General features: G+C 30.6%; 2 protein-coding genes across 4 annotated transcripts; both read left to right on the top strand.

Moving 5' to 3' along the window:
- The first annotated feature begins 4048 nt into the window (after positions 1 to 4048).
- LOC124922074 (DNA-directed RNA polymerase V subunit 5A-like) lies at positions 4049 to 7751 on the top strand. Its single transcript, XM_047462800.1, has 4 exons — positions 4049 to 4360; positions 5015 to 5191; positions 6403 to 6516; positions 7421 to 7751. The coding sequence occupies exons 1-4, from the start codon at positions 4091 to 4093 to the stop codon at positions 7544 to 7546; spliced, it is 687 nt and encodes a 228-aa protein (XP_047318756.1). The 5' UTR covers positions 4049 to 4090; the 3' UTR covers positions 7547 to 7751.
- Positions 7752 to 12102: 4351 nt separating this feature from the next.
- Positions 12103 to 17992, top strand: LOC124919214 (AUGMIN subunit 1). Of its 3 annotated transcripts, XM_047459405.1 has the most exons (8): positions 12103 to 12225; positions 13584 to 13710; positions 14975 to 15287; positions 15600 to 15732; positions 15806 to 15940; positions 16447 to 16570; positions 17431 to 17568; positions 17663 to 17992. In XM_047459405.1, exons 3-8 carry the CDS (start codon positions 15020 to 15022, stop codon positions 17762 to 17764), a joined length of 900 nt encoding a protein of 299 aa, XP_047315361.1. In that variant the 5' UTR covers positions 12103 to 12225; positions 13584 to 13710; positions 14975 to 15019; the 3' UTR covers positions 17765 to 17992. The 3 variants fall into 3 exon arrangements, with proteins under 3 accessions (XP_047315361.1, XP_047315360.1, XP_047315362.1); XM_047459404.1 differs by lacking the exon at positions 12103 to 12225 and having other exon boundaries at positions 13293 to 13710; XM_047459406.1 differs by lacking the exon at positions 12103 to 12225 and having other exon boundaries at positions 13293 to 13710; positions 15010 to 15287.
- Positions 17993 to 19044: the final 1052 nt, after the last annotated feature.

Consider the following 19044-nt stretch of genomic DNA (forward strand, 5'->3'; position numbering starts at 1 on the left):
AACGATGGGGGTTCGATTTCAATGCACGCTCTTAATGGGAGTGTTAATAATGCTACGCTCAAGATTATTGGGCAGCTCAAAAAATGAAAATCACTATATTAATCGATAGTGGTAGTACACATTCGTTTATTGATGAGGGTACTGCATCTCAGTTGGGCTGTGTTCTAAAGGAAACAATGCATATGGGGTTGACTATTGCAGGCGGAGGCAGAATATTTAGTCAATTCTTATGCACGAATTTGGCTTGGAAAATGCAGAGTCATGATTTTCTACTAGACTTTCAAACGATCAAGTTGGGAGGTTGTGATATGGTTTTGGGAGTTGATTGGATGACTAAATATGGACCAGTGAGCCTTAATTTCGAGAAGAGAGTTATGAAAGCTAGGTTATCCAGCAAGAAGATTCGACTATCTGGTGATAAGGAAGACAATTCCTTTTATTTAATGACAGGGGACGACGTAGCTCGTAATGTGAAGAAGGGTTACGATTGTTTTGGGGGTAAACTATTTTTTATGAATGCTGAGTCTATAACTCTGTTATCAGCCTAATTTCCTGAAATCTGTAAGCAATTTCCAATGCAGAAGCCACGTTCGAAAAGGGCAAGGAAGTTCTTAAGGGGAAATAGATGTTGTGACTCTAATATTCACAACAATGAGGATTCTATTACCGATATTTTTGAGTTGGACTATGGCTGAAATAGAAGTGATTATATCTTTTAAAGGCTATTTTACAATTTGTTAGTCTATAAATAAGGTTAGAATTGTCTAAGGAGAGGGTATTGTATTTTTGATATTCTAATTGCTATATTTTTTGTTTCTAATTACCAGAGTCGGCGCTCCTAGTAACCCTAACTCTAACCTTAAACTCTCAATTTCTATTCAATCTGTTCTTTTATCAATCTATTATTCTATTCAATATGTTCTTCTATTCAATATGTTCTTTTATTCAATATGTTCTATTATCAATTTATTCTTCTATTCAATTTGTTCTTCTACTCACTTTGTTCTTCTCTTTTCTCCTCTAAGAAACTATTATTGCAGAACTTATATCGTGATTGATAGGGTAATCAAGACACACACACGACACACTGATCACACAGTTCACACTTCACTTAGGGTTTTTCCGTAACCCTTGTATCAATTATTTGGTGTAACTAAATTATAATGGAAGAGCCTTGTTTTCAATTTCTTAAAATTCAAATTTGAGTTTTTTTGTTTGAGATTGATTGATCGATCTTGGTTTTAACAGAAAGCTCATACATGATTATATGATCGATTTCCCATAAAAAAATCCTGCAACCAGACAACATACAAACTTATGAAATCTGAAATATAAAAATTTCAAATTCAAATTGGAGGTATGAATTAAAGGGGAATTGCAAATATACCAAGGATTGAAGAACACTCCTTAGACCTTAGGGAAGTTTTGGGTATGCTAAAATCCAAGATTTAAGGCCTTATATAGAATTTCGAAAAATCCACCAAATTTGAGCTTTAATGGCATATTTTATGTAAACCCTAATTCGAAGCTTGAGAGTGGATATCTTGGCTTCAGAATTGTTAAGGGGGGCTATTTATAACCTCCTTAAGTCGGTTGATACATCCAAGTGGATTGAATCAGCCAAAAGTCATTAATGACATTTTGGATGTTCTTGGATTAACTTATCGGAATAAGCATGATTGATGCCTAAATGTGTATGGGAAATTATCATTGAAGTATGGTGATCATATCACCTTTTGAATCAGCCGAAAATGTGGACTATCGGTTGAGTTCCATCTTTGAAAAATCAAAGATGGGATTCAATCTTATCTCTTCGGCGATTGCGATGAAAAAGATGATCCGAGAATGAAACAACGTCGATTTAGGCGAGAACACGGACACAGAGCAGTCTGTTAGCATTTTGTCATAGTTCCGTCGCGTTCCGTGAGCTCCTTTGCGATTCAGCTAACATAGTGTTAGCTGGTCGGGTGCAGCGTGAGTGCGTGTTCCTTTCGTTACAATGGGCGACGCGGGTGCGCGTTCCCTTCGTTACAACGGGCGACGCAGGCGCTTCTGAGGCGCATATCCAATGATTGTGTTTTCGGTTGTAGAGATCCTTTTAGATTTTGGCTACACCGATTACAGATTTATTTTTATTTTAAAATCTTAAAGGTTTGTTTGAAATTGATTTTTTTTTGTACCCTTTTGGCTTTAATTTTAATCTTGTAAAATACACAAAATTATTAAAATAAATATGACAAATATATTTTCAATTTATTTTTGGATATTTTTGGATTAAATAAATAATTTTGGGATGAGATGGGTACCACATTTTATCCATTTATTTATTTTAATCTTTTAATTTTTTTAAAATTGTTTTGAGATAAAATGAGTGAAACATTTATCTTAAATAATTTTATTTATTCTGTTGGGTCATTATCCTTAATTAATTAGATTTTATTTTTTCACAATAATTAATCTAATTAATTATTTTATTAGGTTTTTGGTCTTAATTAATTAATTTTATTTTATTTATTTAAAAATAAATTAAAATAATTATTTTAATTTTATAAATTGGCTATATATATTTTTAGTGCTTATATATATATAAATATTTTGTCTAATAATTATATAAATATAAAAGTTAATGATAAAAAATAATATATTTTATATAAATAATATATATATATATATAAAAGATATTTAATAACTATATATATATAAATATTAATAATTAAAGATAATATATATAAAATAATATCTTACAACTTATGTTTAATAAAAAATTGAAAAAAATGTCATTGATAACCTCTCTGAAAGTTTTAGGTGATTAATTTTAAAAAATAATTTAAAAACTAAAAAGTAAGTGATGAAAAGAATTGAAGGACTAATCTAATTAATTTGTCATAATATTTAGGGGTGGGTCGGTATACCTTAATGTTTTATCCATACCTTATACCTTATCTAAAATTTTAGTATGCAAAAAAATGCATACCTTTACCTTACCTCGATTTTGTTATACCTTGATTTCGATATACCTTAATTTCGGTATACAAAAATTCATACATTTACCTTACCTTTATTTCGGTATACCTTAATTTTGGTACGGTATCAGTATTATACCTTTGATACTTAAAAAATATATTAACTTTAAAAAAATCAATCTCATCGGTAAGGTAGAGAGACATATATAGAATAATATTTCAATATAATTATAATTTGATATAATTCAAAATTATATTTTTATAATTAAATTAATATCAAATTTATTTAATTATTTCCTTATAAGTATTATATATATATTTATATATATTTTAACTTATGAATACTATTTCGGTATTTCAGTATATCTCGATATACTAAAATTTTAAAAATATCATACCTTTACCGTATCAATAATTTTGGTATCGGTATCATACCTTATTTTTTTTCGGTATACCTTAAAAATCGATATTTTTGATATATTACGGTACGGTATTTTCAATATACTTTTAATATCGTTATTTTTTTTCCACCCCTACTAATATTATCAAACCGTTAAATTTTTAATAAATTAAGTCTAAATTATTTTTCTATATTTATTATTAATAAAAAAATAATAATAAATTACTTTAAACTTTAAATATGAAAATATTAAACATATTTTTCATTCCTATAATAATAAATATACACAATTTTTATAATTGTTACTCAAATAATATTAAATTTTAAATCGTTTGATAATATTTGTTTTATATATATTTGAAAACTAAAAGTTATAGTAAATTAGATCGATTCATATAATATTTGTAAAATATTATTAAACATTTATTATTTACAAAATATACCTCTTATTTAGATTTAGGATAGCTAATATTTGAAAAATCTAAAAAGATCATATAGATTTAGTGTTGAAAAATCTTAAGCTAACCCTAGTTAATATTATCCTTCTATTAAGGGTTTTAGATTCTCATTCTAAAAGTTTAGGGTTTAAATTAGTTCCTCTAAACTTTAAAGCATTAAATTATCCTTTAAAAAGTTATATTCCAAAACCTTAAGCGGAAGAATATATGCAGCAGCAGCGCAGACGGGACTGTGCAGGGTTCGTAGCTTAATTTTGTTTGATCGAGAAATGGACCTCAGCGGAATGGAGATGGACCTGGAACGGATTCCGGCAATGGAGATGTGCTTGAGCAAAGTCGTCGACGACGGAAGCGTAGAGAGCCAAAGGTACTATCTAGCAAGAAGGACAGCGTTGGAGATGTTAAAGGACAGAGGCTATGCTGTTGCCGATTCTGAAATAACTCTTTCGATTAAAGAATTCCGTGAAATATACGGCCAGTCTCCCGAGACTGACCGTTTAAAAATCTCCACTTCTCTCAAATCCGATCCTTCCAAGACGGTATTATACTACTGAACTCATTCTCCTTCCTTACGTTTTTCCAAATTTTAGGGTATGGACTTTCTCATATTTCTCTTTGCATGTTGTTTTCTTCTTGTTATGGGGAATAAGGGGAATGTTTAGAGGATTCAAAGAAAGGAGATGACATATATATTGAGAAAAGGGAAGCATTAGAAATGATATATATTGAATATTGTATATAGTTGTTTTTCCTCTTTGAATGAGAATTGAAACATCATGTTTACAGGGGTTTTGTTGTTCTGGTTGATCTGTGATATACTTGTAAGGTGAATTAGCTCCCTCCTTAGTTAAATCTAATGGGTCTGATATTCGTAAATGGGAGAAGGAGAAATGAGGATGAAAGGGTTCAATTTCATGCATATTGTAAAATAGAACTGAGGATTAGAAATAGAGAAAAATCGGGGATGAAAGGGTGTAGACTAACTTTTTTATTAATATCAAACCGGATAAGTTAAATGTGTATTGTATACAAGTCTTCTATCATCTGTTTATACACATCATTAATAAGATGTACCAATTGTATCCCAAACTAACTTGTGTACTTAATATATAATCTAACTAATATGTCTCCATTAAATCTTCTTTCATCTCAACCCTCTATTATACTTATTTTGTGATTGTTTTATTTTGCAGGTTCTTGTCCTTTTTCTTGGAACAGGTGCAGTCAAGGTGAGTTCCATCAGGTCCATTGGAAACCAGATAATGGACAAGGACAATCTGAGTCTGCTTATATTGATAGTGCAAAGTCAAGTAACTAATCAAGCTCAGAAAGCTGTAGAACTTTTCCCTTTCAATGCTGAGATATTCAAGGTGAGTGTGCCATTAATAATAGCTTATCTGTTTTTCCTTCATTTGTTCAATTCTTCCATCTTTAACTTAGGATAATTAGGAATTGTAGCTTTTCTTAACTGCTATCTAGAAAGTTTTCCTTCAAAGAAGGTACTTAACTTGTTACAAGAGTAAGCACCCTTGTTTTTAATTAATTTTCTCCAGTATACTGGCTTTATTTGAAAACATCATTTCCGTCAAATTTCTTACCTGCATGTGGATCCAAAATGGATTGCATTTGAAAACTGAACTTAAAGTGCGTTTCATAAAACTGAAAATTAAGTACTCAATGCTCAGTTGCTCACTACTAAATTTTTTAAGTGTCCAAAAAGTTAGGTGTTTGAAAAGTAATTCTTAATAAACTGAATGAAAATATCTAAATTTTAAGTAATTGATTTGATAAAATGAAGAACTAATGTCGGTGAAAGTCATTAAAGACTATTTTACCCTTATTTGATTATTTTCAAGGGTAAAGCTGTCTTTGGAATGCTCTTACCGTGTTATCGAGTTACGTCAACTATAGCTTACCAAATGAAATCACAGTTTTTAGCTTAGTTTGAGTTTAATATAAATAATTAAGTGATTTTAAATAATAGTTATCAAATGAACTTAATTCAAATAAGCACTTAATCATGTGGATTAAGTGATAAGTTGTGTTATCAAACACCACCCTAGAGCTTGATTGACGTGGAGTTATTTGATTTGTTTTCCAAATAACCTCCTATTCCATCATCCATTATTTCATCGACTAAATATTTATAATCATCAGTAAAATACCAAATTACCCATACTTTATTTAAAAATAAATATCAATACAAAAGGATATTTTGTAATTGAACCAAATAATCCATCTTTTCATCCAACAAGGTTATGAATTCATAATCCGTATTTTTTCAATTAACCCCCCCACATCAAACAAGGTCTTAGTCTCCCACAAATTAAAGAGTTTTACTGAACATGTTTTGGTAATAAATACTAAGAAGCTAGACCATACAAGTGAGCGCCTGAGCGGGCTTACATACCACTAGCCACAAGTGATGAAATAAATCATAGTGATCCAGTAAAATGGAACATTCATTGTGTTCATCAACACATCCAAACTGTTTACAACAGGATGTGTAAATTCACACACAAAACCGAGACCTTTATCATCTTTTTAATTTCTGCATACAACAATTATGTTCCTTCTCTAGATTGCAGACCTGCTTGTCAATGTCACTAAGCACGCATTGAAGCCGAAGCATGAAGTCTTGACTGATGATGAGAAGCTGGAACTCATGAAGAAATATAGTCTTGAAGAGAAACAGGTTAGTAACTGAAGTTTATTTTTAACTATGACTAGTACTCAAGGAAAACTCTTTTGTGTTTTACATGTCTTCCCTAAACCTTGTGATTTATATGCATCATGAGTAAATTATTGTTGGTATTGTGTTCACTAGATAACATTGGTTATGCTTATCTATGTTGAAACTCTTAAAAGAGATTTGTAAGTCTCTAAAAGGGATTGTTTGATATGGGGTTGGGGTTATTTCAAAATAATCTGATATTTTGGGAAAAATATTGTTCTACGGAAAAGTACATTATTTGGGTTATTCGGGTGGAATGATTAAAATATCATTGTATTTAATATTTTTAAAAGTTATCAAGAATAAAGTGTAAGGCCTTGTTTGATGAAGGGTTATTTTGATTTTACCCACATAACCACTTATCCCGTCATCAATCAAATCATTCAAATGATCAATTAATCTACTGAAATACCCTTTCTTTATTTTTAAAATATTAAGTTCCAAGTTAATTTTTTGTCATTTAACTTAAATGATCCATTTTCTCCTCAAAGAATGGTTTTTAATTTTCTTCCAAAAAATTGGATTATTTCAAGAAACTAAATCTTACAAGCCCTTAGTGTATTTTAGTTGATTTGAACGATTTGATGGAAGACGTGATTATTGATTTAATCCAAACAATTCACATAAAACAAGGCCTAAGTCAGTTTCAAGAATCAGGATTATCCACCACTTTTCCATGGCCTGCTATAGAGATTGTTTGTGACAAATGTATTAATATTAATTCAAACTTTAACAGTTTTTTAGTTTTCTAGTAGTATGTATACAAGCTCAAAGTAACAAAAAGTAAAATCTTGCAGTTGATCAAGTTTTTTATTTTTCATTGAAGTTATTATTTGCATTGAAATATTTACTGTTTTGTCTATAGCTTCCAAGGATGCTGCTAAAAGATGCAATTGCTCGGTACTATGGGCTCAAGAAAGGCCAAGTTGTAAGAATCTCCTACAACAGCAATATTATGGGCTCATTCATAACTTATCGTTGCATCTGGTGAAATTCAAAATGGTAACTAAAATGTTGCAAGTGTAATGTAAATCTGAAGCCTGTCTTTTGTTTCTTCTTGGTTAGTTCAGTACTAATGGTTGTTACTCTTTAATGTATATGTATTTAGTATTTACTATTCCTATTTTACTTCTTATTGCTATTGTGGTTTTGGAGAACAACTTGATATTTTAAAGTACTAGACAATGACTGCTCTATTGTTTTTGTTTTAATAGGGTTCATTATGATCAGTTTTAAACATTTTTAACAAATATTTCATTGATTTGTTATGTAGAGGTGTTTTAATCAAATCATTATTAGATTTTTAAAATGTGTTAAATACAATTTTCTTATAATATATACCGTTTATAAATACACTGTGTTTTTTTTTTTTGTAAAATTTTCTGATATTCACTATTTGACAGAATCTTTACAAGCAGTTGAGATTTTTCATTTTCTTTATTTAAAATAGTCTTTTAACTTGCTGGAGTTAAATTTGATCTCAGGTCTGAAGTCAAATTGAATTTAAACATTGTTTTAAATTTGATTTATGTCATTTCACTTCTTGGTCCAAAGTTTTATATTTGTATAACTAATAATTTTTTTATTAATAATATAATACTAATCTTAAATTATTATTTAATAATTTATAATATTTTAATTAAGATATCATTGATTAATTAATTCTTTAATACCATCTACAATCTAAATTTATATGATTGAAAGGTTGGTTATATTAATAAGTATTAGGGCTGACAATTTTGGACACGACACAAAAATATGATCATCGAACACGAAAAAATTAGATTAGGGTCATGTATTTTTTTGTTCAGGACAAAATCAGGTCGACCTGTTTAACCTGCTTAATAAACAGGTCAAAATCGGGTCGACCTAACATAACCCAAAGTAGACCCGATAATTCGTTTACAAGTTTTTGTTGTTGTTCAGTTTTGTTTCTTTCTTATTCACTCACTCATTTTCTTTTGTAAAATATTTTATAAGTGAATTTGTGATTTAATTTCATTTTTATTTTGCATTGATGTCATTTTAATTTGAAATAGAGATACGTGAATTAATTAAATCGGATTTGGTTCGAGTTGAGTTAGGTAAATCGGGTTAAACGGGTCAAACAAGTCAGGTTCAGGTCAAACACAAATACACAGGTTAGGTCCAGGTTAGAGATTTTTGACCCGAATTATTAAACAGGTCAGGTTTATGTTATAATCGTTCAACCTGTTAACCTGCCAACCCGAACACGCTAACCCGAAACTTACTTAAATTGTCAGCCCTAACAAGTATAATTACAGTCTTAATTTATATGATTGAACGGTTAGTTATATTAATAATATGATATGAAATCGAGATGAGAGGTAGAAAAATTAGTGAGTCAAAAGCTCTTACATTTAACATACATGTCTAACGTGAGGAATTCACCGAGTATAAATACCCAAATAAATTCAGTAACAACTTATTGATGAGTTTGCATAACAGAAAATGGCCCAAATGAAACAGAGAAAGTAAATTTAAAGAGTATTACAGACAAAACGTAAATTAATAACTAAACCTAAAACAATTCATCCAACCGTCCTCTAGCGTCCACGTGGAGCCAAGGACGGATCTAGGAATTATAGTTAGAGACTTAGAGTGGGCTTGAAAAATTATTAAAATGAATTTAATTTTTTTTGAGTGAGGTTGAATAAATTAAATAGAAAATTATAGATTTAAAAGTGGATGAACATGAGTTTAACCCTCTTTTTAGATTTATAAAAAAACTAGTGAATAAAAATTAAAACAAAAAATTAAGGAGTTACATTTCTTTTCTCTTTTCTACCATGAAAAATATATATTTTTTCGATCATTTTCAGCCTAACCTAGATCTACTGTAAAGAGAATTATTTTTATATATAAGGGAATATTATTAAAAAAAATATGTTATTAAATCGAAATAAATTTAGTAAAGCAAAATTTTAATTAAATTTCTATACAATTAAATATAATAAAATATTTCAAATTCAATTTGAAACCGATAAAATAAATAAATAAATGTTCAACCAAATAAGTGATCACTATCAACATTTGTTATTGAATATAAATGAATAAAATAATTAGCACAAAACATAATTAATTTTTATTGATAAACTTACTTATATATTTATATATGTTTATATTGAATGTATGGTTCATACATATCATTAGGGTGAACTTATATAAAAATAAAAAATAATATTAAGAAATAACTAAAAAAATATATAAAAAATTAAATAATATGTAACTTTAAAAAATCAATAAGATTAAATAATAATAATATTATTACATTTTGAAAGATTAAAATATACTATTTTAATATTAATTATTTAAATAAAATAATTATTTATTATAAAATATAATTTATATATAAAAATAAAATAAAATAAAAAAATAAAAAATACCCATAAATTATAAAAATATTAAAAATTATATAACAAATTTTAAAACATAACTAAAATCCAAATAATCATTCAAATCAAACGTTTATATATCTAACATCTTTTCATTATATTTAACACCTTCCTGAAAATTAATATATATATGGATGGGCCCACCTCAGCTCTATGCTCGGTACGTCCCTCCGTAACATAATATTGGCCTAGTTTGAAATACTTGAAGTTTAATATTTAAATGGGTTAATATAAACATAATTATTTTTTTAAAACTTTTTTTCTTTTCGAAATTAATATTAAAATAAAATATTAAAAACAAAAATAAATTTTAAATAAATTAAATTTTATTCTTTTTGTCCAAACTCAACTCTGGAAGGGAGTTTACAAACAAAGTTATTTTTATATTTAGTGATTTTATTTAAAATTGTTTTTTTACATTTATTTTGTACTCTTGCTTAATTTGTAGACACTCCATCTTTACACCCTAGGTATCCAATAAATAACTCAGTCGAATATAACATCATTGCTTGTTTATTGGACCGGGAAAACCAAAACATAAAAATGTCTTTTGAAAACCGGCTCAGCAAAACCTAAATATGCTGATCCAAACGACGAACTTAAAAAATGCTCGAATCATGAGTGCCCTCGTACTTTTAAAATGACCGGCACGGAAAATTATGAGTTTTGAGTATAATATTATTGTTGAAGAAAATATACCGAATGGTCATTTTGGAGCTCTTTTATGGGTTAAAACACCATTTTTTCATAAACGAATTGGTTTTCTGGAAACCCGTGACACATTCATATTATTCATTTTGAAAATCATGAATTTTGAGTATAATATTGCTGTTTGCAATTATGTGCAGATGATGTTCAAAAGAGGAGAGATCGAGAAAACGAGTCAAACCGACGAGTCAACTCGCCAACCGACGAGTCAACTCGCCAACCGGCGAGTCAACCCGGGTAAACCAGCTGTGGAAGGAATTTGGCCATCCTTTTATAAAATCTGAATTTTAAAAGGGTTAGATTATTTGAAAAGGTGAACTTTAACTTTTTGGAGTTTCATTAAGCTTCAAATGGATTCAGAACTTCCAAAATTCATACAGGCCTCAATACTCAATGGAATTCGATAATTTCGGATGTTTTGAAAAGGGAAATGATCCCTCTACAAGAATCATTCTAACAAGGTTTGCGTTAGGATTCCCTAACCGAGCTAAATATCGACATCAAGAACATGTGTCTAAATGAAATTCAATTCGGACATCCTTTCACTCATAAATTCTTAACTCGAGTTGTAGTTGATGGATTTGAGTGATTAAACTTGTGTTAGGAATCTGATCAACATAACTTTCGAATGGAACCGGCCCTGAACCATGGCTCGACGATTAGAGTACTTTCCCGGCCAATTCAAGAGAACCAATGCTCCAGGTCTGGATCCTAGGGGCTAATTAGAGGTAGGCTACACTTCTAAACTTTGTATCTTTTGACTTACTCTTGGCCATTTTGGGTGAATGAACTATAATTAAAAAGCTCTTTAATTTAGCTTTCCAATGGTACTCACCCTAGGTCGCCTTTAGTGAGACTGATGAATGTGGTGACCCGTCTTTGTACAACCATTTTTCTGGTCATCACAGACTTTATTCGTTGATCCTTAAAACATAAAAGTTGTAGGCAAGGATCATAACTTTCTAATGCCTACTCACCCTGAGTAAGAAGTTGTGAGCATTTGAAGTCTCGGGTATGGAAATCGCGAGAGTACTGGAGTCCGAATAAAAGATGAACTTTGAAAAATTATAACATGTGCTAGGGTGAACCATTTGAGCTGATTCAAAGAGGCGATTCAAGTTCGTTGTGTTGTGAATTCTTCATAAAACCTTCGGACTCAATGGATCGACTCATTTAGAAGAAGGCTGCTGGAAGAGATCAAAAGGGAAGATGAAATTCAGAATTAAATAAAAAAAAAAAAAAAAGGGAAATGTGACTCAATTTAACAACCAAGGGTCCACGTTTAAAAGAAAAATGGAGTTCGGTCATCTTGAACGGTTTAGAGCTTGAAAAGAGGGAGATCCCATTTCGAATAAAAGAGGAACGGTTTCAGTGGTGTTTGGTTTGCGAATCCCGTTCTTCAAGAGGAGTTCCTCCGTTCCGTGGATGCGAAGGAAGATAAAAGCAGTTCGACCGAGAAGAAACGAAAGACAAGAAGAACAAGCGCGGAAGATCCAGCCAGGCGAGCTCCGATTCTTCATTCACTCTTTCGATTTCTTCAGTTCAGGTAACTAACTGTTTATTCATAATTCAATGTAAACACCTTCATACTATGATTGAGGCATCGGTTCTGTACACCGATGCCATTTGTTCATTAAGATCTGATTGCATCTTCTTTAGCTAGCTAGATTCATTGTTTCTTATGTGTGCTGAAGGTTAAACTTTAGCTGGTAGTAGTATTGATTAGGATTAGTTCGGACTTAGGTTAAGATTAGACTTCACTCTGTCCTAGATTTCCAGTCGCATTTGCCGAAAATAAGAAGATACAGACTGTTTTCTTCAGTCGTTCTCCAGTGAGTTCTTTGACGGCAGGAGTTTAAGCACAACTCCAGAGTGCAGAAGAGTCCCAGCCTACAAGACGAAAACCATCGCAGTTGGCGTTTTCGCAATCGGAGGTCCTGCGATTTGGGGGAATAATCCCGATTTCTTTCCTTTTGAGATTGAAATTCGTTTGAGTCGAAGCACCGAACGACGATAGGATGAAGGAGGAGACGAGGTGGACTGAAATGGTATGCGAGCCGAGGCATCGTTTTCGAGCAACGATCGGCCTCGGGTGCGTACGATCCCGGAAATCACCCCTCGCCGGAAGATGAACGGAGCAGTCGTCGGAGGCGGGTTGTTTCCGTTATATCTTATTTCCTCAATTTTTATGGAAGTTGCAAAGAGGCCCTCGGGACTTTATTATTTTTAAATATGCCTAAGTACTTTGATTTGAATTAATTAATTAATTCGAAATTAAAGTAGAAATGATTTTTTTCTGTTGTTTTAATTGAACTCCTGAACTCTCCTTTCATTTTATTTTGATTTTAAATTTTAAAAGTTCAAAAATAAAATAATTTTTAAAGTCCTGTTTGTTTATTCCTGAATTTAACAAACAAATTCTAAAACTACGATTCAAATTCCTTCAAATTTAAAAAAAAAAAAAAATTCAAAATATCATCACAATTCACGTATTTATTATTTTAAATTTATTTATTAAAAATGATTTTAATAAAAAAAAAAAGGAAAAGAGAAAATAGGCGGCAAAATCAAACAAGCCTTTAGGGTTGTTCTTTTTGCTAAAGCCACGACGGGGGACGTTAGACTTGCAGGCCGCGGACAAGAAGACGAAGAACGCGGTCGATCTGCTGCTTGGAATCGCACGAAGACTTGCGATTTTCCGTGGGTTTTGATGGAACATCGAAATCACTTGATTTTCTAGCCTCCATTGCAAGTTGCAACTATAAAGGGGAGTAGAACTCACCTTCAAAAAGAGGACCCCCATTTTCGGACGAGATAATTAATCCTTAGAAGCTATCGCACAATCAAAAGCTTCTTAACATTCTGTACTCGATACTAAATTTATTCCATCTCTCTCTGGTCTAGAGCTCACTGTCGGCAGCCTTTGGAGCAGCAGCAACTAAAGCAGACTGGCGTGACTGGTTCTGGTCGGAGCAGTAGGGCAGAAGCCGGGAAAATTAAAAGCCTCAGCTGGGTTTGATTCCTATTTCTTGTAAGTCCCTCTTTTCAATTCCTAGCTAGGTTTAATTCTTGCAATAGATATGCTAAGATGACCCTAGAATCCTGTTTAGGATCTGGGAAGTAGTTTAGTGTTCTTGAATGTCACTGAAATTTATCAAATGATGAGTTCATTTCTATTTGAATCTTGCACTAGTTGAATGAATGATGTAATACCAATGTTTTGATTGGATTCCATGATTCAGTGCTAATATGAATTTAGACTTGAATTGAAATTTTTGATTTCGGAAGTAAAAGTGTTGAGAATTTGAAATCAAACATTGCATTGATTTGAAGTGTTTGGAATTGAAAACCAAATTGGAGAAAACTCTTTTGCAAAATGTGGGTTGAAATTGAATAGGTGTGTTAATACTCATGAATGCCATTAGGGCATAGATGGATTGAGTATAAAGTTGAAATTGAAATTCAAAATTTAAAATGATAATGAATTTGAATTAATGAAATTTAGCCAACTTGAAGGATTTCCAAATGTTTGATGATTTGAGGTCTAACCTTAGTGATAAACTTGAATGAATCAGAATTTTTCTAGAAATGAGTATTTTAGAACCACTTGGTTTTAGAATAAGAAAAACCCTAAGAATTTGAAAAACCCAAAAGTAGAGATTGTCGTTTGGGACCGAACACCATACCTTTTATCTCTGCTTCACTTAACACGTTGCCTTCACTTTCTTCTTTCCCGGTTTCTCAAGGAGTAAAGCAATATGGAAACTCTAAATAAAACAAGATGTCTATTCCTCAGCTTTTCATCTTCTAGTTGCATTCATTATTTCTGCTATGGTGAGGGTTGTAAAAGACGTAGTATTAACTATTTGTGACTACATTTGCATATTTGATTTGTTTTACAAATTATATTTTCTTTGCAACTTAGAGCTTGTTTGAATGTGGGTTTATTTGAAGGTTATGAAGTCAAAATCTTGTTTTATGAAAAAGTGTTTTTATTTTGAATTATTTGAGTTAAATTACTAAAATGTTCTTTGTATTTAAAATTTTATTTATAAAAGATAATGTAATGGTATTTTGATTGATGAAATTAAGTGATTTGATGATGGAAAAGATATGTGATGTGATAAAGATATATATTTTTTTATATAACCCAAATAGCCCATAATCAAATAAGTTCTATGTACTTATAGTTGCTTTATTTTCTATGATTTTTTGTTTGTGTGTCAAAAAAGAAAGTTGTTTAAGGTAGCCCAATGCTGGTGGCCAGCCCTGATGTTTTGTTTCACCTTTTGCAGGGTTATTTATGTTTATTTACATATTCTGAAAACAGGAAAGTTGACATGAGTAGTGATATTGGAGTATCTGTGGGTGATTCATACACAAATGAGGCAAAGGCTGGCGGATCGGATGCCAGTCGAATAGCAGAAGTGAAAACTTGGCTTGCCTCCCAATTTGATGCTTTAGGCAAAGATGTACCTGAATTTGAATATACGCCCCGGAGTGTTGCACATTTGCATTACCTTGCTACTGTCTCTCAGTCAAAAACGCAAGCTGCAAGAATTGTTGCAACTGATTTTCGCCAAAAAGCTGCTGAATACCGTTCACAAGGTTTTACTGCTATTTATGGCATTCATATATGGGATGCTTAAATGCTTTAGATAGTATTATTTTGTCTGTCACAATCATTTTTAAAAATTGTCAAATTAAAAAATAAAAGTGATGTTTGCATTTGGTATAAAAAATTAGACTGAATTAGATAAAACCTTTTCAGTTAATAAATGCATGATGAAAATGTACTTTTTTTGTTGATAACAACTTTTTTCCAAATATATTTTTTTCATTTTTGGCCATGAACAATTAAGTTACAAAAAGGCTCAATATCTCTTTTGTTTAATGTGGAATATTTGGCATTCTATATAGCTGCAAGGATTAGGGAGATATTGGATAGTGTGGGATTGGCACAGGATAGCCTTCCATCAAATGTGGTTTCATCTTCACAAGTTCTTGCAAATGTTGCAAATTTGTTGAATATTAGAGATACAGAACTAAGCAGGTGTCTAATCTTTCTTTTCCTTTGATTTCATATTTGTGCTAGTTCAATCTTCTTATTTGGTACTTGTGTACAGTTTTCTTGTAGCAATGGGGGATATTTCTTTGAGGAAAACAGTTGTAGAGGAGAAGAGGGCTGAAGTTCAAAAGGAGTTCAAAGTTCTTCTTGATTATACACGTAAAGCACTATCAAGGTTGACTTTTTTGAAAAGGTAAAAACATTACTTTCATTTTTTAGCATAATTTATATTTTCGATGGAAAATCAAGACTTGATGTGTCTTTCGTTTTGGCTCTCCATGCTAGAAATTGAACTTTAATGAAGGGAAATAAATTATATATTAGTACAAGATTCACCTACAGATTGAAATTATGTCCACTGACATTTTTTTTGCATTGGATAAGCTTATGACTGAAAAGGTTAATGAGAAGGTTTTCACCTAGGCATTGTTTGATGATGACTCCCTTATCCTATCATCAATTGTTTTATCAATCAAATCATGAACCAATTTTTTTCTCCAAATAATCAGTTTATTTAAAAAAGAACCCTACATCAAACAAGCGCTAGTTTGATAAATCTATTTCTTTCTAGATTTGCCATTTTGCATAAAATTATCAAATGCTCAATAAGCTTAACTTTTGTATAACACAGTATTTAAATTGTGATCAAGATACTCCTATTGTTAACTTGTTTGACTTTCCAAATACCGATCTATTTAGGACACTTGCACAACTTGAGGATGATGTAGCTCCATGTGAGGCTCAAATGGAAAATTGGCAGACAAACTTAGCAATAATGATTTCGAAAGAGCGACAGTACCTGCAGCAGTATTCCAATTATAAGGTATCATCTGATTACACAGTTCCTTCTTAATTGCAAGTTTAGGGCTACTAAGTTGATTGACTTTCTCTCACCCTTAGTTGATTGCTTAATTTATAGTTAATGTGTTATTTTTTCCTTTGGCTAGTGGATCCTGTTCCTGAAAACAAAAATTAAAACCTTTAATCTTGCTTGTACTTTCAAAACCTTTATACAATATTAATTACCTCTATTCTCATATGCATAAAACTATTAAGACAAATATTTAATCCAAAACCCTGACATTTAACATCCTCACATTTCCAAAACCCTGACTGCAATAATTAGTTCATGCTGTATATGCAAGTTCCCAAATGCTTCAATTGTCGGGTATTTATTCTTGGTATTGGTATCTTCCATTTATTCATGAAACCATGAGTCAATTTTTGAAACTTTGTTTTTTATAATAATTGGAGCTTTTATCTGAATCGAAACGAGAAATCTCCAAATTTGTTGTTGTGCTGTAACTTTTTGATGTATCATTGAGAAATATATCAATATTTTTGTTTCTTAAAAATTGTAGTTGATTTTAATGAGTATCATAAGTTGAATTTCAAGCTGGATGGCAACAAACAAAATTTTAGTTGGATGAAATCATAATCAAATTTTATGATACAATAAGGGCTTGATTCCCCATTTGTAAACACTTGGATAAGATCATGCTTGAAAATAAACTTAGTAAAACACAAATTCAAAAGTTTATTTGTTTCTCATCTAGAACCGGATATATAAGTGTTTCCAAAATGGAACCGTTATTGTTGGATGAGAACATATTAATTACATCACCAAATGATTTATATTATTATGAACATTTATATGTAAAATAAAAAGTTGTTTTGAAACAGGCAATACTAAACCGAGTTGGGTACAGCCCGGAAATTAGCCATGGAGTGTTAGTAGAAATTGCAGAGCACAAAAAGGAGTTGGAGAAGAAAACAAAGCCAATTCTTGATACATTGAGAAGCTATCAAGATTTGCCTCCTGTAAAATCTTCTTTCTTCCTCGTATCATCATCTTAGATTTTTTTTACTTTTTTTACTTTTCATTCCATAAAATGACACAAGTGTTCTGTTATAGGACAAAGCTCTGGCTGCGCTTGCGATTGAGGACAAGAAAAGACAGTACGCTGCTGCAGACAAGTACCTCGAAGATCTATTGTCATCCACTCTTGCCACATAGTGAGATTCTTTTTCTTGAATGTTTATTTTTTACTTTTTATAATATCTTGAAAATAGTTGTGTTTCTAAAAAATATACAAGTTTGTATGTTGTGCATGTTGGATGGAATCTAGATTGTTTTCTTTGCATGTCAGACTATCTCTTACATGGTTGGAGTGAAACATCTTTGTTTGGCTACTCAAGGTGACTAAGGATTTTATTATCGATTAGTTAGATGTGGTTTATTAGTGGATATGATGCCTTTACGCTTTGTGAGTGTATATGATGCCTTTACGCTTTGCGAGAGATTTGTTAAGACATGTTTTATCTCCTTTGGTTTCATCTCGGTTTTGTGAAGATAAATGTGATTTTTTATGAGATTGTGGTGTGATTTGAAGAAAGTTTGGTCCATTGGAGGAGATATATGTTTTGTGCTTCATCTTGGACTTTTTGACCTATTTTGTGAGATTCAGAAGTTTATATTTATATTTTCAAGAAATGGAATGTATTTCTATAATATTGTAATAACTAATAACAATTAAAGTTTCCTTTTGTAATAACATTTTTACAATGTAAAGATGATAAAAATAATAAAGACCACTTCAATTAGTTTTGTTATTAAAAGATAAATAAACAAATTAGAAACTTTTCTGAGCACCTTGAAATAAGGTATTATTTTTTTTTTTTATTTAAGGTTAAAAAAGTATTTTAATGTAAGTATAAATTACACAAAAAAAAGTTTAAGTTGTATAATTTAAAAAGGGATATAATAATTTAGATTATGATTAAAATAAATAAAGAATGATAAAAACTAAATAAGGATCACTTTCAAATTTTATTTTTGGTTGAGAAAGGATAAATAAACTAACAATATATTTTTCTTAAGACATTCAAACAAACTACGTTTTACCCATAATAACAAGGGAGTCTTATAGTTGGTTGTTTAATTCAAAAATAACTTCTTAAATGGAAATAAAAAAAAAAAAAAACTCTTTAGATTTTATCGTGCCTCTCAAACTAATCAAATATTATATTATTAAAATTCAATTTTTATTTTTAAATTCGAAACCTAAGTCCGGCTCAATCATTTCCTCGTTTGTCTGAGAGTTCTCGTCATCATCACTCTTCATATTTTCCAAATTTATTATTTTATTATTATTTATAATTTCTCGCTCTAAACTAAAGAATTGTTGTGTAGTTCTTTCGTTCTTTCTTCCTCCAATAGTAAATATTAACAAGTAAAAAATAATTTTTAAATATTTACTTTTTTTATTGATTTAATATTGAACTATTTCCCTTAAT

Source organism: Impatiens glandulifera, chromosome 1 (genome assembly GCF_907164915.1).
Source record: "Impatiens glandulifera chromosome 1, dImpGla2.1, whole genome shotgun sequence".
NCBI classification, from domain to species: domain Eukaryota; kingdom Viridiplantae; phylum Streptophyta; class Magnoliopsida; order Ericales; family Balsaminaceae; genus Impatiens; species Impatiens glandulifera.

Bases quoted from the DNA above. Each gene is read 5' to 3' on its own strand.
- LOC124922074 (XM_047462800.1), top strand. From the start codon at position 4,091: ATGGACCTCAGCGGAATGGAGATGGACCTGGAACGGATTCCGGCAATG. The intron at 4,361-5,014 runs GTATTATACTAC...TTTATTTTGCAG, and splicing joins AATCCGATCCTTCCAAGACG to GTTCTTGTCCTTTTTCTTGG. The intron at 6,517-7,420 runs GTTAGTAACTGA...TTTTGTCTATAG, and splicing joins ATAGTCTTGAAGAGAAACAG to CTTCCAAGGATGCTGCTAAA.
- LOC124919214 (XM_047459405.1), top strand. From the start codon at position 15,020: ATGAGTAGTGATATTGGAGTATCTGTGGGTGATTCATACACAAATGAG. The intron at 15,733-15,805 runs GTGTCTAATCTT...ACTTGTGTACAG, and splicing joins AGAGATACAGAACTAAGCAG to TTTTCTTGTAGCAATGGGGG. The intron at 16,571-17,430 runs GTATCATCTGAT...GTTTTGAAACAG, and splicing joins AGCAGTATTCCAATTATAAG to GCAATACTAAACCGAGTTGG.